At 39.8% G+C, this 22,314-nt stretch overlaps 1 protein-coding gene across 4 annotated transcripts in view; it reads left to right on the forward strand.

Annotated features, from left to right (window-relative positions):
* Positions 1-22,314, forward strand: part of ATP8A2 (ATPase phospholipid transporting 8A2) — a 726,487-nt gene that overhangs the window by 656,843 nt on the left and 47,330 nt on the right. For all 4 annotated transcript variants that reach the window (XM_066369169.1, XM_066369168.1, XM_066369167.1 and 1 more), the window contains exon 34: positions 18,191-18,279. In XM_066369169.1, the coding sequence (XP_066225266.1) occupies positions 18,191-18,279 (89 nt within the window). The remainder of the gene's footprint in view (positions 1-18,190; positions 18,280-22,314) is intronic.

Raw genomic sequence — 22,314 nt, forward strand, 5'->3', positions numbered from 1 at the left:
AGAACTGTTTCTATATATTTCTGCATCGCTGATTCCAAATCTGAAATCTGTTTTTGGTGCATGTTCTAGTTTTTATGCAATTTTAATTTCTTTTTGTTACAGTTAATGGCATGCATTGGTTTTTAAATTGGAGTTAAAGGGCAACGACTCTTGGATTGAACATAACCACAAGGCAATTAATGTTTTACAAACATCACTTTTACATAATTGTAGTTGTTTTCAAATGTAAAAAATTATTATCTGATAAAAAAAAAACACCCTCTTATTTTGTTTTAAGATTGAATCATGGCTTCTTTGAGTAGGCATAAATGTAAGAATAGTCCTGACACCTTCTGTTATATATGTGGCTGTAACACACTTCAAGGTCAAAGGCACAATGTTTCATCATTTGTGACACGTGCATAATATTGCCTATTTTCAAGTTCCCCTTGGTGATTAAGACAAGAATTGGGCTTCTCATATTGTGTGTCATAGTTGTGAGGAAATTCTTCGTAACTAGACAAAAGGAAAATGCAAAGGAATGCCTTTTGGTATTCCCATGGTTTGGCGTGAACCTAAGGACCACAGCAGTGACTGTTATTTCTGTCTGATCCATACAAAGGGCATCGGCAAGAAAAAATGGCATATGATTGCATGTCCTAATATTCCTTCAGCAATACGAGCTATCCCACACTCTGAGACACTCCCAGTTCCAGTTTTCAATGGTTTTATTTCTTCTAAGGACGAAGAAAGTGAACATGGTGATCAAGTGTATTTTGATAAGATGCATGAGGAAATGGTTGTAGAATCTGACGGGTCTTCTTCTGATGCCAAGCAGTCATTAACCCTTCAGCAGTTTAGCCAACCTGAATTGAATGACTTAGTAAGAGATTTCGGCCTATCAAAAAAAGCAGCTGAGTTATTAGCCTCCAGCTTCAAGAAAAGAATATACTTCACCGGTCAGCTAAAGCATCCCATTTCAGGAAGTGTGAACAAATTTTTGTGGACTTTTTTTCCAAAGACACTTTGTTTACTGTCATGATATCAGTAGTCTTCTCAGCCAGCTAGGTGTTACCTCTTACAGTCCAACAGAATGGCGGCTATTTCTTAACAGCTCTAAACGGAGTCTGAAATGTGTTCTCCTACACAACAGTAATGTTTATGCAGCAGTTCCAATTGGTTATTCAACTCATCTGTGAGAAGATTATAATGACATAAAAATTGTCCTCGACTTTCTGAAGTATGAGGATCATAACTGGATCATTTGTGTGGATCTTAAAATGGTAAATTTCCTGCTAGGACAAAAGAGAGGTTTCACAAAATATCCTTGCTTTCTGTGTTTGTGGGACAGCCGAGCTCTGGAGAAACACTGGACACAGAAGGAGTGGCCGAAACGTGAAGCTCTGGAAGTAGGGATACAAAATATTGTGAATGAACCTGTAGTTAATCTAGACGGGATCATTTTTCCCCCACTTCACATCAAACTTGGCTTAATGAAGCAGTTTGTTCAGGCTTTGAATAGAGAAAGTGAATGCTTTCAACATATTATTTCTGCTTTTCCTGTCTTAGTTTTCGAGAAGATAAAAACAGGTGTATTCGATGGACCTCAAATTCGAACCCTCATACGTGACAAAGAATTTGCCAGGAAGATGAATAAGGAGGAGAAAGCAGCATGGCAGTCTTTTGTGGAAGTTACAAAGAACTTCATTGGCAACAAAAAAGCAGAAAACCATGAACTTCTGGTTCAAAGGATGCTGTTGGCTTTCCTCGACATTGTATGTAACATGAACATTAGGATTCACTTCCTTGATAAGTTTCCCGAAAATCTTGGAGCTGTTAGTGATGAGCAGGGAGAATGCTTTCATCAAGATCTAAAGACGATGGAAGAGCGTTTTCAGGGGCAGTGGGACAGAAATATGATGGCAGACTACTGCTGGAGTTTTATGATTAAAATAAGTGTTTTAATACGTTCTATTTCAAAATTGTAGACAAATTTTGATGCAATCATATCTTTTAGTGTATTAGTGTATTTACTGCATTATATAAATTATTATATTTCCACAAAGATGATGCCCAAGAAGACATTCTACTTCATTAGGTTAAACTAAATGTTGAAAATTTTACAATAAGATGAAAACCTAAAATCTTGAATTGCAAAAAAAACTGTAGCTTACAGAGAAAAACTAATGTCAGATTTGAGATCAGAACACTCGAATTAGGTAAGAACAAGTGTTTTTGTGGATGCAACAAAAATTTTGTTCCCCAGTGTTATGTAACTCCTATTGTCTATGTCATTGTTAATGTCAAATAGAAAAGCTAGGGAAACAGTCCTTCCCAGAGTCACCCCTCTCAGGTCACATGGGTTGCTCCTTGCCCTGTGTACCTGCAAGGCCAGTTCCGGTGTGGGAGAAGTCTTAATAATCTGAAACAATGATTTTTGTCTTTAGTTTTTGGTTCCCAACAACTAGGAATCTACAGAAAAATCTGAAAGCCAAGATCTCCAGGATCTTCCAGCTCTGCGTTCCTTGTCATTCTTTGCTAAGTATAAGCAAATGGCTGTGGCTAGTTATTCTACAGTAGTTCAATTCTGTATGACTGGGGAGATGCCACTCACCCCCTCAGTTCAATGGAAGCAGCTAACCTCTGGAGCACAGTTTGGGCTGAGAATGTCCCCTCTTCCTGAAGCTGTGACTCTAGGCATATTTAGCCTTTTGGCCTGTAGCTCCATGAAGTACATTAGCACCTACTCTTTTTTCTTTCCTATTCAGGCACAAAGTTATTAATGGACATCCTTTATCATGGGACAGCAACAGCTGAGTCTGGGCTCTAAATGCCATTCTATGCAGATTATAGATAAGAGACAGATTATATCGCAGTGAGCACAAGTGGGCAGTGCTTAGACTGGAGCATAAAGAATAGATCTTACCTCTCTATCTGCATCACTAGTAAGTGTGCCACCTAGCACCAACGAGCAACCTGTTCGCTGCATAATTGGGGAGTTCTTCAGCTTGCAGCTCACCTTGCCACCTGTCTGAGAGCAGTAGCAAGTAAACTTTCTCCTTACAGTAGGAGTAGAATGTAATCTTATGGACCCAACTTTCCCTTAGAACCCACTCAGGAGCCACCCTGCCTCACTGTCTACAACTTCTAAGATGTCTAAATAAGATTTTTGGTTATGTCAAAATTATGAAGAAAAAAAAACAATTATAGGTAATGGGCATGACACCTACCATGTGCCAGGCACTTTCTAAATAGTGCTTTACGTTGATTGATTCGTTGGAGCCTCATGGCAATCCCATGAGGTAAGTATTATATTTTTCTTGTTTCACAGAGAAAGAGAGTGAGTCAGGGTGATTAAGTCAGAGTAAGCGGCAGAGCTGGGAGTGGAGCCTGGGCGAGCTGTTCCTGCTTATCATGGACTGGACATTTGTGCCCCATCCCTACTTCACATGTTGAAGCCCTGATCCTCACTAGGATGGCAATCAGATTTAGAGATAGTAATTAGATTTAGTTGAAGTCATGAGAGGGGGGCTTCCATGATGGGATTCACTAATCCTTATAAGAAGAGACACCAAAGAGAATGCACTCTCTTTCTCGCCCTTTCCCTCCCCTGTGGTACACATGCGTGCACATGCATGCACACACGCACACACAGGTCATGTGAACACACAGTGAGAAGGATGCCATCTACAGGAAGAGAACCCTCATGAGAAACCAACCACATTGGCACCCCAGTCTCAGAACTCTGAGCATGAATGTCTGTGGTTAAGTCCCACAGTCTAGTTATGGCAGCTGAGCTAAGACAGTGCTCTTTAAGGCTGTGTAATCCAGCCTCTCACAGTAGTCTTCACAGCCCCATGGCCTTTAAGACATACTTGCCAGTCACTCTCTCTCTCTCTGGTCATTTCAGACACCCCTCCCCAGTGGTGCCTTCACCAAAGCCTTGATTTGAAACTTTGGTTTTACCCATGTCTAGGGGAGGAGGAGTGAGCAGAGCCCCTCCTTACTTCACCACAGTCAGTGCCACAGGACTGTAAGGTGCCACAGCAACCAGTGAGTGAATGACACAAAAGTGACACCTGTCTATCCAGGCAAAGCCCTGGGCTCTGCAGGGGCAAGAGGGCAACTTAGCTCTGCCTGGAGCCAGTTTCCAAGTCTCTGGACTTTCTAGATTCAGGGGCCTACTAGCCATAATCATGGGGAGATGCACTCATCTCTTTTGCGGGCTCATTATTCAGCAAATCAGCAGGATGGGCCATTTGTATTCACATCTGTCCTAAAAATTGTTTTAATATTGAACCTAATTTTCTAAATTATCAGGGTTGCTACAACTGTTGGGCATCCAGTTTTTCTCTTTAAGAAGAAGAAAAACTGGCCCTGGCCTGTTGGTTCAGTGGTAGATTGTTGACCCAGCATGTGGATGTCCCTGGGTTTGATTCCTGATCAGGGCACACAGGAGAAGCACCCATCTGCTTCTCCACCCCTCCCCCTCTCATTTCTCTTTCTCTTCCCCTCATGCATCCATGGCTCAATAGGAGCAAGTTGGCCCAGGCATTGAGGATGGCTCCATAGCCTCCACCTCAGGCACTAAGAAGAGCCCAGTTGCTGAGCAACAGAGCAACACCCCAGATGGGCAGAGCATCGCCCCCTAGTGGGCCTGCCAGGTGGATCCTGGTTTGGCTGCATACAGGATTCCGTCTCTCTGCCTTCCCTCCTCTCACTGAATTTTAAAAAAAAGTAGAAGAGAAACACTGTCAGTACAGTGCCTCTTTAGTTTTCTGTGCAACCATACAAGGATTGCAATCTAGAAATAGTGATTGTTAAAACTGCCCATAAACTCACAATATAAACGATGTCTCTTAGACACAGACCCACAGCAGAACTTCTGGAAGCCAACATGCTCACCTCTATGGGAGGAGAGTCAGTCCTGGTACCATGGTGTTCCTGCAGCCCTCCCTATCACCCCTGTGGAATAACTGCCCCACAACATAGAAGATGGAGACTGCACATGTGTCCCTGTGGACGTTGCTTTTTATTGTTTCTAAAAGTAGGAGAGTGTACAGATTATGCAGTACCCATTTTAAACTTGGAAATAAGGGTCCCACATTCCCTGCTTTAATTTCCCATACCAGATTGGTAAGAATTGCCTGTCTTCTCATTAAAAAAAAAATTACTGTAGAAAGGTAGTGCAAAGAAGGGTACAAAGGTCATTCTGGGTGATTCAGTTTGGTTAGACCAACTATTTGGTCTCTAAAATAGGACACTAAATATAAAAATGGGGACCATTACATAAGAAGAAAAGTTAATAATCCAAGGGATTTGAAGCCTCATCTTTCTAATAAGTAGGCAAATCACAGTGACAACATTCTGCCTCTTCACAGTCTGGGAAAATTGGAAATACCTTCTCTTTATGGGCTGGGGAATAATTAAGAGTTTGAATGTTACCACTAATTTTTAAAAAGTTACCTGATGCTATGTGCTCTGAAACAAGAATTACGCCCCATCCCCCAGAGGGGTGAAAGGTCTTTGTTAGCTTCAGGGTTTTCCTCCGGTAGCTTTTAACTTTGAGCTGCCCTGCCAGTCAGTGAGGGAGGGCCCCTCTCATGTGGCATCTACCTTTAATAGTTCATGGGATGATGACAGCCTTTGTCAGAGCTGCTGCCACATGCACAATTTCATCACCACGAAGAGCCATTAGAATAGCTAAAATCAAAATGGCTGACAATATCAAATGTTGATGAGGATGTAGAGCAGCTGGAATGCTCATACACTCACTTTACTCAAACAGCTCCTTTGAAGAACTTTCACACTTTCTTATAAAATTGATCATATATTTCCCATATGACTGAGCAACCCCACTCCAAGGTGTTTTCCCAAAAGAAGGGGAAACATACATATATAAAAAAGGATTGTATAAGCATGTGCATAGCAGTCTTATTCTTGTAATAAGCCCAAACTGGAAATAACTCAAAAACATCCACAGGATAAACAAATTGTAATATAGTCATACAATGGAATACTACTCAAAAAATAGAAAGAGCAAGTTACAGAGACATGGAACAAGATGAATGTCAGAGACATTGTGTTGGGTGAAAGAAACCAGATGCAAAAGAAAGAGTATACAGTCTTTCCAGTTTTATAATATTCTAGAATAGACAGTATTTAGCTGTAGTGACAGAAATCAGGGCAGTAATTGCCTGTTGAATATGGAGGTTGCTTGGAAAGAATACAGGAGGATTCTTTCGGATGATGAAAATGTCTTGTATCTTGTGTTGAGTGGTAGTTACACAGATGTAAACAGTTGTCAAAATTCTGCTAAGTACTTAAGATTTCTGCATTTTAATGTATTTTAGTGTATAGTAAATCCTCATTTAATGCTAGATTACATGAAATGACATATAATGAAACTAAGTTTTCCAGAAGCCAATTGATATAAACAGGAGTGAAGTTCCTACAGCCACTTGTCAACATTATAACAAAATGAAGTTGAACAAAACTATGTTATTTGAGGACCTGTTGTATTTAAATTGTAACTTCCAAAAGCATTGCTTTAATCTCTTAGCAGTAAATATGCCTGTTAAGAGTATAGGTTTGCTCTTGAGAAAACCTATGACTATGTTAATGAACCATCACTAACACTGAGGGTTTCAAAATAGTGACATCCACTGATAAAGCTACCTTATGCATTTGTGACAAAACATTAATGTCACATTCATAAAGAATATGTTGATTGTATCTTTTGTTTTTAATAACACTACATTTGTAAGAGTTTTTAGATGATTGCTTAATTTCTTCTGTCATCAGGTGCAGATAATAGGGAGGCAGAGGAGGCAGGTTTTTGTGTTGGAAACTGTGGGTCTAAATCTGCTTAAATGCAATGGGTCGGTGTTTAAGTATCAGGATTGAGTGTGCTGGCTAGATTTTTGAGTTATCAGAGGTATGCCTGGTACTTCTGGAATCACTTGTTTGTTTTTCTAAAAATTCATTTGCATTCACACAGAGCTTCTGACCTGAGAGCTTCAGAGGATGTTGCAAAGTACTGAACTGAGATGTTTTTCCCCTTTTCAGTACATTGAAACTTAAAATTAGCATGTTGTATGGGGGAGGAATTATTACAGGAAATGAAGAACTAGATTTCAGCCTGGAATTTGTATTTTTTTTTTTTTTTTTCAATTTTCTGAAGCTGGAAACAGGGAGAGACAGTCAGACAGACTCCCGCATGCGCCCGACCGGGATCCACCCGGCACGCCCACCAGGGGCGACGCTCTGCCCACCAGGGAGCGATGCTCTGCCCACCAGGGGGCGATGCTCTGCCCATCCTGGGCGTCGCCATGTTGCGACCAGAGCCACTCTAGCGCCTGGGGCAGAGGCCACAGAGCCATCCCCAGCGCCCGGGCCATCTTTGCTCCAATGGAGCCTTGGCTGCGGGAGGGGAAGAGAGAGACAGAGAGGAAAGTGCGGCGGAGGGGTGGAGAAGCAAATAGGCGCTTCTCCTGTGTGCCCTGGCCGAGAATCGAACCCGGGTCCTCCGCACGCTAGGCTGACGCTCTACCGCTGAGCCAACCGGCCAGGGCCGGAATTTGTATTTTTTAAAAATTAAAATTTATTTTCTTCATCATCATTTATTTCTCTTCTACCCTCCTCCATCTCCCCATCCCCACGTCCCACCCCAGCTGTTACCACACTTATCTGACTCCATTAAGTTTTGTGTGTGTCCTTTTTTGCTCTATCCCTCCATCTCCCTCATTCAACCCACCTACCCTCCACAGCTGTCAGCCTGCTCTCTATGTATGAATCTATCTATATTTTGCTTGTTAGTTCATTTGTTCATTAGATTCCACATATGAGATCATATGATATTTGTCTTTCTCTGACTGGCTATCTCACTTAGCATAATGATCTCCAGGTTCATCCATGCTGTTGCAAACGTAAGATTTCCTTCTTTTTTATGGCAGTGTAGTATTCCATTGTGTATATGTACCACAGCTCTTTTACCTACATCTACTGATGGGCACTTGGGCTGTTTCTATATCGTGGCTATTGTAAATAATGCTGCAATCAGCATAGGGCTGCATACATTCTTTTAATTACTATTTCTGTACTCTTAGGATATATCACCAGAAGTGGGATCACTGGGTCAAAAGGCAGTTACATTTTAAGTTATTTGATATAATGCCACACTGCTGTCCACAGCTATCAATCTGCATTCTCACCAGCAGTGCAGATTGCACTGCTATGCTTTTTGTTTGTTGATTTATTGTTGATAGCCATTCTGACCGGTATGAAGTGATTGATATCTCATTGTGGTTTTAATTTGCATTTCTCTGATGATTACTGACCTTGAACATCTTTTCATATGTCTATTGGCCATCTGTATGTCATCTTTAGAAAAATATCTATCTATTCAGGTCCTATGCTTATTTTTTAATTGGATTGTTTGCTTTTTTGGTATTGAGTTTGAGAAGTTCTTTATAAATTTTGAATATTAATCCCTTATCAGATGTATCAGCAAATATGTCCTCCTATTCAGTGGGTTGTCTTTTCATTTTGTTGATGGTTTCCTTAGCTATGCAAAAACTTTTTAGTTTGATGTAGTCCCATTTGTTTATATTTTCTCTCATTTTCCTTACCTGATGAGATAGCTGAAAAAATATTGCCATGAGAAGTGTCTGAGAATTAACCACCTCTGTTTTCTTCTAGGATTTTAATAGTTTTGTGTTCAATATTTATGACTTTAATTAATTTTGAGTATATTCTTGTGTATGGTATAAGAAAGTGGTCTAGTTTCTTTTTCTTTTTCTTTTTTTTTTTTTTTTTTGCAGATATCCATCCAATTTCTCCAACACCATTTATTGAATAGACTGTCTTTACCACACTGTATGGTTTTGCCTCCTTTGTCAAACATTAATGGACCGTATAGGCATGGGTTGATTTCTGGGCTGTCCATTCGTTCCATTGATTTAGATGGCTGTTCCTATGCCAGTGCCATGCTGTTTTCATCACTATGACTTTGTGGTGTAGTTTGATATCAGGTATTATGATTCCTCTCACTTTGTTTTTTGGTTTTTGTTTTTCAAGATTGTTTTGGCTATTCTGGGTATGTGATCTTCTTAATGTATTGTGGTTCCATATACATTTTTGGAATATTTGTTTTAGATCTCTGAAATACACCATTGCTGTCTTGATAGGAACTGTGTTGAATCTGTAGATTCCTTTGGATAATATGGTAGTTTTGATTATGTTAATTCTTCCTGTTCATGAACACAGTATTTGCTTCCACTTGTTTGTATCTTCTTCAAGTTTCCTTCTTCAGTATCTTACAATTTCCTGAGTACAGATCTTTTTCTTCCTTGGTTAAATTTATTCCTAGGCATTTTATTCTTTTTGAAGCAATTATGAGTGCTACTGTTTTCTTGGTTTCCCTTTCTTATGGATCAATATTGTTGTATAAATATGCAGCTGATTTCTGGATATTTATTTTGTATCCTGCTACTTTACTGAATTTATTTATCAGTTCTAGTAGTTGTTTGGTAGACTTAGGGTTCTCTATATACAGAATTTTGTAATCTGAAAATAATGGCAGTTTTTCTTGCTGCTAGAACTTCTAGTACTATATTGAATAAGAGTGGTGATAGCAGACATCCCTGTCTTGTTCCTGATCTTAAGGAAAACGCTTGTAGTTTTTGCCCATTGAGTATGATGTTGGCTTTGAGTTTGTCATATGTCCTTTATTACATTTAGGTATGTTCCTTCTATTCCCACTTTGCTGAGAGTTTTTATCATAAACGGGTGATAGATTTTATCAAATGCTTTCTCTGAATCTATTAATATGACGATTGATTTTTATCCTTCATTTGTTTATGTGGTGTATCATATTTATTGATTTGTGAATGTTATACCAATCTTGCATTCCTGGGATAAATCCCAGTTGATCATGGTATATGACCTTCTTAATGTATTGCTGGATCTGGTTTGTTAATACTTTGTTGAGGATTTTAGCATCTATGTTCATCAGGAATATTGACCTATACTTTTCCTTTTTTGTAGCATCTTAATTCAGTTTTGGAATAAGATACTGCTGGCCTCATAAAACAAGTTTAGGAGTCTTCCCCCTCATTAATTTTGAAATAGTTTGAGAAAGACAAATATTAATTCTTCTTTGAATGTTTGGTAAAATTTACCTGTGAAGCCATCTGGTCCAGGACTTTTGTTTGTTGGAAGTTTTTAATCACTGCTTTAATTTCACTGGTTGTAATATATCTATTCAGATTCTTTGATTCCTTATAATTTACTTTTGGAAGATTGTAACTTTCTAGAAATTTATCCATTTCATTGGGTTTGCTCAATTTATTCGCATATACTTTTTCATAATATTTCCTTAAAATGCTTTGTATTTCTTTGTTGTCTATTGTTACTTTTCTTCTTTCATCTATAATTTTATTTACTTGGGTCCTCTCTCTTTTTTTCTTGATGTGTCTGGTTTATCTTTTCAAAGAACCAGCTCTTGGTTTCATTGATCTTTGTTTTTTTGTTGTTGTTTTTTTTTAGTCTCGACTTTGTTTATTTCTGCTGTTATCTTTATTTCCTTCTTTCTACTCTCTTTGGAGTTTGTCTGTTCTTCTTTTTCAAGTACCTTTAAGTGGAAGGTTTGATTGTTCATTTGAGATTTTTTTTGTTTCTTCAGGTAGGCTTATATAATGTTATAAATTTCTCTCTTAGGACTGCTTTCACTGTGTCCATAGATTTTGGATTATTGTGGTTTTATTTCCATTTGTTTCAAGGTATCTTTTGATTTGTTCCTTGATCTATCTCATTGTTAACCCATTTATTGTTTAGTAACATGTTATTTAGCCTCCATGTCTATGTGTGCTTTTGGGGTTTTTTTCTTGTGATTGATTTCTGGTTTCATACCATTATGGTCAGAAGAGATGCTTGATATGATTTCAGTCTTCATAAGTTTTATTGAGACTTGTTTTGTGTCCTTGTGTCCTAACATGTGGTCTTCCTTAGAAAATTTTCCATGTGCACTTGAAAAGAATATATATTCTTTTGCTTTGAGGTGAAATGCCCTCAAGATACCAATTAAATCCAGCTCATTTAATGTGTCATTTAAGGCCTCCATTTTCTTGTTGATTTTCTATCTGGAAGATCTACCCATTGATGTCAATGGGGTGTTAAAATCTCCTACTATGACTTTATTGCTGTCTCTCTCTCTGTATGTCTATCGGGATTTGCTTTATATATTTAGGTGCTCCTACGTTGGGTGTGTAAATATTAACAAGAATTATATCCTGTTGTTGTTTTGCTCCCTTTATCATTATGTAATGTCCTTCTTTATCTTTTACTATAGCCTTTGTTTTAAAGTCTATTTTGTCAGATATAAATATTGATAACCCAGCTTTTTAAAAATTTTCATTTGCATAAAATATTTTTTTCCATCACTTTACTTTTAGTCTGTGTATCTTTTGTTCTGAGGTGGGCCTCTTATAGACAGCATGTATATAGGTCTTGCTTTCTCATCCATGCAGCTACTCTATGTCTTTTGATTGGGACAGTTAAGTAATTTACATTTAAAGTCATTATTGATAGATATGTATTTATTATCATTTTATTCTTTTAACTATGTTCTTCTGCTTTTTTTCTCTCTTCTTTTTTGTTTTAAAGAAGGCCCTTTAACACTTTTTATAATACTGGTTTTGTGGTAACAAACTCCTTTAGCTTTTTCTTATCTGGGAAGCTCTTTATTTCTTCTCCAGTTTTAAATGATAGCCTTTCTGGGTAAAGTAGTCTTGATTGTAGGTACTTGCTATTCATCACCTTCAATATTTCATTCCAGTGTCTTCTGGCCTGAAATGTTTCTGTTGAGAAATCAATTAACAATCTTATGGGAGCCCCCTTGTAAGTAACTAACTGCTTTTCTCTTGCTGCTTTTAAGACTTTCTCTTTGTCTTTAACTTTTGCCATTTTAAACATGATGTGTTTGGTGTGGGCCTCTTTGGGTCCATCTTGTTTGGGACTCTGCACTTCTGGGACTTGTGTGTCTTTTTTCTTCACTAGGTTTAGATATTTTCAGTCTTTATTTCTTCAAATAGGTTATCAATCTCTTGCTCTCCCTCTGTCTCTTCTCCTTCTGGTGCCTTTATGAGACAGGTGTTGTTACATTTGATGTTGTCCCAAAGATCTTTTAAACTATCCTCATTCTTTTTAATTATGTTTCATTTTTGCTGCTCTGACTGGGTATTTTTTTCTACTTTGTCTTCCAAATCACTGATTTGATATCTATTTTATCCAACATACTGTTCATTCCTTCCAGTGTATTCTTGATGTTGCATAATATAGTCTTCATTTCTGACTGATTCTTTTTTTGGGTTTCTATATCCTTTTTTATGTTTGCCACCTCTTTGTTGAAGTTCTCACTTTGTTCCTTAAGCATCCATATAATTATTGCTTTGAACTCTATATCTGATAAATTGCTTATCTCCATTTCAGTTAGCTCTTTTTCTAGAGATTTCTCTTGTTCTGTCATTTGGGCAATATTTCTTTTTCTCCCCATTTTGGCTGCATCTTTGTATTTGTTTCTATGTATTAGATAGATTTGCTATGATTCCCTGTCTTCATGGGGTGGCCTTATGTAGTAGGTGTTCTGATGAGTCCAGTGATATAAACTCCTTGATCCCCCTGAGCTATGTGCTCCAGGAATGTCCCATGTGTGGACTTTGTGGAACCTGCCTACTGTATTTGAATCTTGACTTCTAGTGTCTTGTTGTTCATGGGATCAACCTTCAGGCTGACTGACTGTGAGGCTCTACCTCAACCAATGCATGTGAGTTGCTGTGCAGGTAGGTGCTCATCACAGGAAGCAGAATTCACCTCAGCTGGGTTTGGTGCCTAATGAGTTATCCCTATGGATATACTGCTTATAAAACTAATTGGATCCTGCTCTGATATTGTCTGAAGCTGGCCACTGAGTGTATTGGTTCCAGGCCTCTTAGGAGAAAACCTAGTGCAGATCAATGTAAGACACTACCTGTGACTGGCCCTTAGCAACCTGTCTGAAACTACAAGCAATTCACAATCTCTAGCTGCTTCTGGTGAGCTAAGGTGCATGCAGAAGGACCAAGCTGCACACCAAGGCAAGTTTTCACCAGCACTGGGCCAAAGGACAGGTCAATAAAAGACCCAAGGCACCCTCAGACCCTCCTCAGTCTTCTTACATCTGCTGGTTGCTTGTTAGGCTCAGCCACTGTAAGTGCCTTTGGTAAAGTCAGGCATATGGGGCTAATGGATCTACCCTGTGGAGGTAGCTGTCAGGCTTCAGGAAGCCCAGAGAGTATGACTCCCACCCCAGAGCAACAGGTCTTTGTCCCAGGTTTTTCCTCCAACCTTAGCAGGGCATAGCCACTTGGAGTTGGGTGGATGGGGTCTCTGGAGCCCAAGAGTTGGTCTGCCAAGCTCCAGGACAGCAGTTCTACTGAATCTCCTGTGAAGGGACCCATCAATCCCATTCTTGGGAAAGTGGAGGTTATAGCTCACTGTTGCTCCCTGAGTCTGTCTAGACCTCTATTCCCTAGCTAAGACTGCTGACTCCTCAGTAGGGCCTAATCTTCACAGGGTGGGGTGTGACAGATTTCTGAAGGTGGGGCAGATGCTTTCCCCCAGCCTGCTGCCAAACTAAGTGTAGTGCTCCACCCAAGAAAGATGGCAACTGGGGTATTGGAGCATGACTCAGCACAGGGGTCCTGGTGGCTGTCCTCCAATATGTCTCTCCCCAGAGTTTCCTCAGATTCCTCACATGCGTCTCTACTCCACTCAGCCCTCCCTCTGTCAGAGCCCAGAGTAAGTGACTGAACGAGATTTTGTGCATTGGCCTTTAGAGGTGCCTATGTCTCTGCAGACTCCCATCTGTTTGGGGCAGACAGATACCTTGCTGCTTTTCACACCCAAATGCTATACAAGCACCTCTTCTTGGCTCTGGTGCTCTAGGCTGGGGAGCCGGGCTTGGTGTTTAGGCCTCACACTTCTCGGGGTTAACCCTGCATAAACATACATTGCAGCTGAGATATCCCTCTGGAACCTCAGTCACTGCTCATGGGAGTGAGGCCAGCCCTTTTTGCATTTCTGCCCTTCCTACCAGTTTTGATGTGGCTTCTTCTGTCAATTCTTCATTATAAAACTCCCCTTCTTTTAGTCCTAAGTTAGTTTTTTAGGATGATTGTTCTTAAATTTAGTTATAACTTCAGTTTGTTCCTGGGAGGAGGTGAGTATAACATCCACCTATTCTGCTGCCATCTTGGATCTCTCCAAGTACAAGTATTCTTAGGAAGCTAGCATTATATTTTATTTTGTTGTTATTATTGCTTGGTGGGAGTAGAGAGATTGGGGAATTTTTTTCTTCCTGTGCTTATTTTTGTTTTTATAACTTTACAAGTTCTTCAAATTTTCTTCTACTTAAATTTTGAATTTGGTGCCTGGTGTTTCTGATGTTAAATTGAAGTCAGACTTTTGCCTTGAGTGTTGGTGCTTCTCTAAACTTTAGACATTTCTCTTCTGCCCTGGAGCAGCAGGTGGTACAGAGAGCACTTCATTCCTCAGGCTGAGGTGAGGCAGGAGGCCTTGGATTTGAACTTCAGTTTGAATCTTTATGACTCTACTCTCTGGCTGCAGGTCCTTGGGGGAGGTTGCAGAGTTACTTTTTTCTTCTGTGAAATGAAGACTATGAAGGATTAAATGAAATTCTATATGGAGAGTCCGGCACAGAGTGATATACAAAGAAATCTGTTTCCTTCTCCTCACGCATGAGCTGGTGCCTTCTCCGTCTCTAACACATCCTTTTAGTTTGCCCCATACTCAGGAACACAAACTGACCTTCCCTACCTTGGGTTGCTCTAGCCTTCGTTTGAAAACTTTTTCCCAGCTGTCACCATGTTCATGGGTGGCTGGTCCTGGGTACTGTGGGTATGTGTGTGATTAGTAGTTCACCAAAGCCCATGAGTGCACTAGTCCCCCGTCACTAGTTCTGTGCGTGTCCCTGGTTAATACTTCTTGTCTGACTTGAGGTAGTTCTGTGTAGCATTACAATTTAGATAAGCCTCCAACCCTTTCTCAGCTCTCACAGATTTGTGTCCCAATTTATCAAATAATTGCACCCACCTGAGCCTCACTCTCGGCTAACTGACCACAGTGGGTTCCTATGCATTTGACACCTAAGTGGTTATTAGTCATTGTTAACTAAAGATTTGTTAAACAAGGGATGCATTCTTCCCAATGGGACTGTTAGCATATCAAAAGGATGTTATTAAAATCTCACTCAATGATTGGGGAGGGGGAGAGTAATTAAGAGCAATTTATCAGCTAGCTCAACTCATTAAACATTTTTTTGTTATGTTAAGAAACAAGAACAATCTAACTAAATTTAAATAAAGCTGTGGCTTTAGCAAAGACCGGAAATTTGGATTCATAGTCAATATGTGAAAATCAGGGTGGTAGAAACCTTTTTGTAGACACACCTTTAAAATTAGTTATCTATGTGATATTTTCACAGTTTCAGGTTTTAAACACCAACAACAATACTTTCAAATTTCCAAATTATCTTTGTTAAGTTTGGAGGGGCTTTATATTTCAAACAGGACAGCTCAGTGTTTGTTTTCCTTACTTCCCTCAGCAAGGAAAAGTTCTTACTAAGGTTCATAATCTGTTTTAAATGTTACATTATGGATGTAAAATATTATTTCTAAATGATCTTATTTGTTGATTAATACGGCTTGAACAAGTCTGCCTTCTGTGGGCCAAGCACCACTCTAGGCATCTCTGTAGCAAAAGCAAACTCAAGGGCTCTGCTCAGATGGGATCCTGGGGACCCTGTCAGCTGGGGGGAGGGGGGAGCAGGGAATTGGAGGTAGAAGTCTAGACTGCAAAAAGGAGCCTTCTAAGCCAACTCCTTCCTGAAGTTTCCTTGGAGGGAAGGGGGGTGGTTAACATTTTCTTTCATGTAAGTAATATATGTTTTCTATAGAAAAAAAACAGGAAGCAGAGCTAGCCAAAGATCTCTGAAAATAAAAACCAGCAATTGTCCTACGGAGACACTCCTAATATCTGTTTCATGCATTTCCCCAGAACATATCAGCAGGCACATATGCGAGGGGATTGGTAGTCTCAAGTCCATCAGGGCCTGGGCCACTCCTCTGTTCCTGAAGTCCTGAAATGTGCTTTGTAAAGGTGAGGAAATACCAAAGCAGGAATACAAAAACTATGATGTATATTGTCATATAGGTATCAACACAAAGATGCCATAACTTGTAGGTGAACTGCATCAAGAGATAACATCTCAAGTGTAACTTTGAGGCTTGGGCCAATCATCTTCCTTTCCACACACCTGTTTGCATGGCATGGCTCCTATAAGAGCTTGTCTGAGAACCCATATTTTCATTAGCAAGATGACATGACATCTCTTTCAATAAATGTAATTTTAATTACTTTAATCCCTGAATATCAGTCCATTGGATGGACCACATTATATTAAATCCTGTTCTTGGACATTTATCTTCTACTGCCTTTGATAGTCCAGTACCATGTGAATATTCTTGTACCTGCTTCTTTACACGTTTCCTTGGGATGAATTCTGAGAGCAGTGATTGATAGGGCAAAATATACTCATCTGTTTGTAGGGTTAGGAACTGTTCTTTCGGAAAGGCAGCCCTCTTGTTTTTAGAAAGGAGAGCAAGTGCTCCAGGGCCACGGCTAGAGTGCAGCTTTACCCCAAACCTCACAGCTTCTGTTTTGTTGTCATAGGGCTGTGTGACAGAATTCAGAGGTCAGATGGGCATGGTTAGACCTGGGCTTTGCTGTGGCTGCGTGGAGCCACAAGAGGTCTGGGTGTGTGTGTGTGGCCAGCAGGCTGAAGCAGAAAATCAAAATCAAAGAGTGAGTTGCAGTTTGGATGCCACCCTAGAGCCAGAGGGGACCCCACCGTCTCTTTGCAGGGTGAAGAAGGCTGTTCTGGTGCTCCCTGATTCTCAGCCCCACCAATTCCCTACAAGAATCCCCAACAATATTCATGCCAGAGCTCCTCCACTGCCCCCCACTTGTAAGCCTCACTCCACTTTGCATTGAGTTATATAGCAAAACGTCTATTCCAATAGCATCAAGTGGGGAGAACTCCAGATGAGGAAAACCGATGAACGTGAGGGGTCTGTCACGCTTTAAGCTGGGTTCCTTTTCCAAGTAGCCCATCCTCCTAGCCAGTTCCATTCCTCCAGCCTTGCTCACTCGAGAACCAAAATCTAAAGACCCTTTACTCTCCAGTCCCCATTGCTCTAAGTTCTGGTTTTAGCTCCTCCCCTCACTGACATCAGATTTGACCCCACAACTCTTTTCCTTCAAACCCTCTCTGTTTCCCCCCAAGCACTCTCTGACTCAGCACACCAGGAACAGTGTCATCAAAGTCAGCACTCCTGGCCATTCTCCCATCGTCCATCCTTCCTTCTTTCACCCTTCCTTCTTCCACTTGGACTCGCTCTCCCTCCACCCCTCTCTATCTGGTCCAGTCCTGTATTTTCCCAGGCACATCCCATATTCTATCTTCTCTAAGAAGTCTCCCCAGCCTTACAGCCTTCCTCTGAAGCCACATAGAATACGACCATGACACCTACATTCCACTGTGTCATGTAAATGACACCACACAGTTGTGTGTGTGTGTGTGTGTGTGTGTGTGTGTGTGTGTGTGTACACCACATGACTTTAAGTTCCTTGAAGGCAAAGCCTATGACTTGCTCATCCACCTCTTCTGGGTGTTGAAAATCACTATGCTTCTCTCTGAGATACTGGTTCCATGAATGGACAAGCAGTGAAGGAACAGGAGCTGACAGGTGAGTGAGGCGGATGAAAGGAAGCTAGTGAGTAAAAGTTTATTCCATAGGAGTCTGATGGCTCCATTTCTCCTAGGAGGGATTTAGGACAGTGTTCTGATTGGAAAGGGGCTTCAGGCACTTCATAAAAGAGTGAGATAACACTTGTCAAAATACAAGAATGGAGACAATAGCTGATGATCATGAAGAAGAACTTACCTGTTATGCCCTTTGATGTTCAACTTTCACTGAATTTAATACTTTCTCTTGTTTTTGTGTGACAGAATATTTTAACCTTGATTAAATTACCTCTCACCGTTTTCTTAAAAGAAAAAGTATTAATACTTCTTCCCTTCTACTTCTTGCAGGCAGCTATGGTCCTGAGCTCTGCACACTTCTGGTTGGGATTGTTTCTGGTTCCCACTGTGTGTTTGTTCAAAGATGTGGCATGGACAGCGTAAGTGAGAAATGAAATAATAACCCTTCGTCTTGCTCACCTCTCCCTGCCGTTGTCTTTAATGAGCCCTGTCATAGGATACGAAATGTGAGAGAATTCTGGAGAAGCAGGTCTCCTGCCACCTGCCTGCAAAGTATGTGAAGGTTGTTGTGTTGTTGTTTTTTTTTCCTTTTCATCTGCATTTCACCTTCACATGAGAATATAGACAAGAAGGAGTCCTGAGACAGACTGTATGAAGTTCAAGAGGGATGTTCCTTGCACATGATTATAAGGGAGTGTTTCTAAGTAAAGACCATTCTGTCAGGTTTAGGAAGTATGACTCAAAATTCATTTTTACTTATATCAATGAACCAATGACAAGTCATCATAAATATAGCCTGGCTTTAAGGAAAATTGTGTCTGTATAACTCATTTCAAGTTGCAAAATACTTGGAATGAAATATTCTTTCTTTTCCCCAAATAACTCATCATAAGAATCCTTCAGTTATAATTCTTCTAAAGTGTCAGTTTATAGTTGTATGAGAAAATTAATCACACAAATGTTATTATAATATAGATTAAATAGGAAATAATTCATGTTTAATTTTTTTGTTTATGTATTTTAAAATACATCATTTCCAAAATATCTTCTATACAATGTGATAGAAGTAACAAGGTAATGTAGATTTTAATCTCATTTATAAGTAAAAGATGGAATTCTGCAAATGAGATAAAACTGATTTTTGAGCTAGGTAGGGTCTGATTCCTCCTACAAATAGTTGAGACTGAAAATTGAGACTCTTGCATTGCCATTACTTTGGGCAGAGCCTAATTATTTGGCAGCCCTGAGGTAAGAGAATTGAGACTTTAATCCAAACCTTCCAAGAAAAGACACCAGATTTCATTCTTCTCTCTCCCTTCCACACTCAATGAGAATGTTCTTGCCTGACAGTTTAGGATGTCTTTTGAAAGAGTCTTCATTTTTGACACTATCTTGACAACCAAAGGCACCTGATGCACAAAGAGGGAGGAGAGACAGTTTTATAGCACATACTTTGTTTTAGGTGCGCTTCCCCTTCTGTTCACTGTTTTACAACCGTTAGGAAAAATAAAATAATTCCAAATATTTTAAATGCTGTAATTTACCACAATTTCCATTTTATCTGCTAAAACTGTGTTCTATGAATAGCAAAATCAGAATCTTTGGAAATGAATTATACTCAGAAAAGATGTTTTCTTAATCTAATAAGTGCACTAAAAGAAAATGTTAGTTCTGTTATAGCACATAGCTCAATTGTGCCACAGGGTATTACCTTGCTGAATTTCATCAATTTTGTGAGATAATCAAGGTAGTTTTAGATCCTGAGTACATCAGATGACTTTTCAATTTACAGCAATTGACAATAGTGATATGACTATAAATCAATCTTAGGCTATTTTGTTCAACTACCTTAAAGTAATGTCATGGAAAAACATTTTTATGGGGACTGTATATGTGCCTATATATATTCCCAGTGGGACTTTAGCACAGTGTCTTTCTACCATTTCAAAGAGAATATTTTCAGATCCAGTGTCCCTGCCTCCTTGTCTGTTTTCTGGATCTTCTCCAATACATTCTAAGTAGAAGGTCCTTGTCAGCAGGAAGCAAACGGTCTATTTCTTCAAGCAGGAATGTTATCTATTCCCGACTCCTTGCACTGTAAAATTAGTATCATGCATATTTTAAGAAAAATAAATCAAATGAGCCCACATCCAGCCCCACCATTCGGAAAGAGTAAAAGTTACCTATCCACTGGGATAGGAACCCTGTAAAGAAGGCCCTGATGGTGGCAGTGAGGGTGGAGGGATGGATGGGCAGAGGCTGACCATCAGTGTGGTCCACCTGCTGCCCTGCATGCAGGCCCAGAACACAGCCCTCCCTCCCCAGGAGCAGCAGCACCTGTGCTTTGGACTGAGCCTGAAAGGCCCCTCTTGGATTTCAGAGGTACTTCCCAAAGTGCACTGGTTCTCACCTGTGGATGTTGCCCATAGTATATGCTCAGTTTGTGATATATGTATTTAATGTCTAAATAAACTACAGTCATACCTTCCTCAAAAACAATAATTTTGCAAGTTGACTTGCACATTACCCTCTGCCCACAAGGCCCAGGTCTTACCTCATATTAACTCCCAGACCAGGATATTTGTGTTGAGTAGAATAAATCCCAAGGTGGCTCCCAGGATGAGAAAACATGGCCAAGTTGCTCACCTCTGATGAGGCCACAGCACTGATCTTTTGATATGTCTTTCTGAAGCTCAGCTTTATAAAATGTGTTGTTTTTTCCTTTCTGCACACTGAACTAAAATATTAATCCTGAATGTCCAGATCCACCCATCATTTGGTTCAAATTGTCAACTATTTATTGAAACATGATGTGCTGGGATGCACCCTGGGCTTCACTGAGAGTGTTAAATGAACTGAGTCAGAATGCAAACACCACTGCCGAGCTTGTACTCTGATGGTGACAGAGGGCAACGTTAGGACTCCAGCACAGCCCGTCACAGCTCTTCAATCCTGCCTTGGACCTAACTTAAGGATTTTGTTTTGTTTTGTTTTGTCTTGAATTTTGGTGGTTTACTATTTGGAAAGAGCTTTTAAATTCAAGCACAAGGCAGGCCTGCCTTTTCTTTTGTATTTCTATGAGCACTTAAGAAAATGAGTTATTCTGTCTTTGTGCATCCCCTCCATTCTTCTCCCTAGTCTCTCTCTTCCATTTGGGATCTGGAGTGTTAGGAGTCAGGAAAAAAAAGAGAAAACAGCATGAGGTAATTCGGTCATTTTTTCCATGAAGCCTGTCAACTTTCTAGATGAAGATCCATTATTAGTCTAACTTAAGTCATATTTGTATGCCATAAAATACTTACTCTGTTATCCTGTTAACCAGAATTTTCATGAGGGACCAAACTGATACACCTTTTATTAAAATAATAGATTGATTATATGTGATACATGGCTAATGAGTATTTTTATTAGAAGCATGAAGGTTAAATTACCCAGAACTATTTTAATATCCTTTCTCTTAACACTCTTCCAAAATGTTTACCTATGACAGCATTCTTAGGTAAGCTGCCATGTACTTATTCTCATCTAGAAGAAATTTGTCAGTATTGCTTTATGAAAATAATATAGAGCCCAAGGTCACTGAACACGGAACCAGTCTCTTTTATCTAACTTGTGTCTCCTGTAGTCTACTAATCAGCACACAATACATTCAGCAATTACAGAATGACTTCATTTCCTTATTATATTCCCAGATAGGCAGTTAAGTGGAAATAAAAGGTAATAAGAAATTTCTGTATACAAATGGACCTCAATTTAAAAAAAAGAAAAACTTTCTGACTACATTAATTTCCTTTGAAGCACATTTTTTATACATTTTCATCCATATTTAGAATTCAACATTTCCTTTTAACTTGCTAGCCTTCCATGCAAAAGAAAGAGCCCAGGGAAAAGTTTCAGGAACAAAGAAATGAAAAATTCAAGATTCTGAGCCGATCTATTTATTTTTAAATTCCCTAATAGCCTGGCAATCCCCTTAGCACTATTTGAAGGTTCAGAGACAAATCTCATACCCTCTGACAGAGGCTAAAGCACCCCTACCACCCCTCCTGTGGTCATCCAGTCTCTCGGTGCAGGATTCAAGGAAGCAAGCCCTGGACCACTGGGGATACACCATTCAAAGATAATGGGGCTCATTCTGTCCAAGCTGTGACTTACAGCCGGCAAACTCTTTCTCTGAGGAGACCTAAATTACACCCCCGGTGGCTAATACTTAAAGACGGGGCTTTTAAAACCTTTATTTTATGTGTTAGGTTTTAGTCAATTCCCATGTAGACTTTCATTGACGGAGAGACTTTAGAATAATTTACCTAATTAAGGCCTTATCGGGCAAACACGTTTGAGAAAATAATTTCAAATTGCTAGCATCTGCCTGACCTGTGGTGGCACAGTGGATAAAGCGTTGACCTGGAACATTGAGGTCACCAGTTTGAAACCCTGAGCTTGCCTGGTCAAGG

This window comes from Saccopteryx leptura, chromosome 2 (assembly GCF_036850995.1).
Source record: "Saccopteryx leptura isolate mSacLep1 chromosome 2, mSacLep1_pri_phased_curated, whole genome shotgun sequence".
In the NCBI taxonomy this organism is placed as follows: Eukaryota; Metazoa; Chordata; class Mammalia; order Chiroptera; family Emballonuridae; genus Saccopteryx; species Saccopteryx leptura.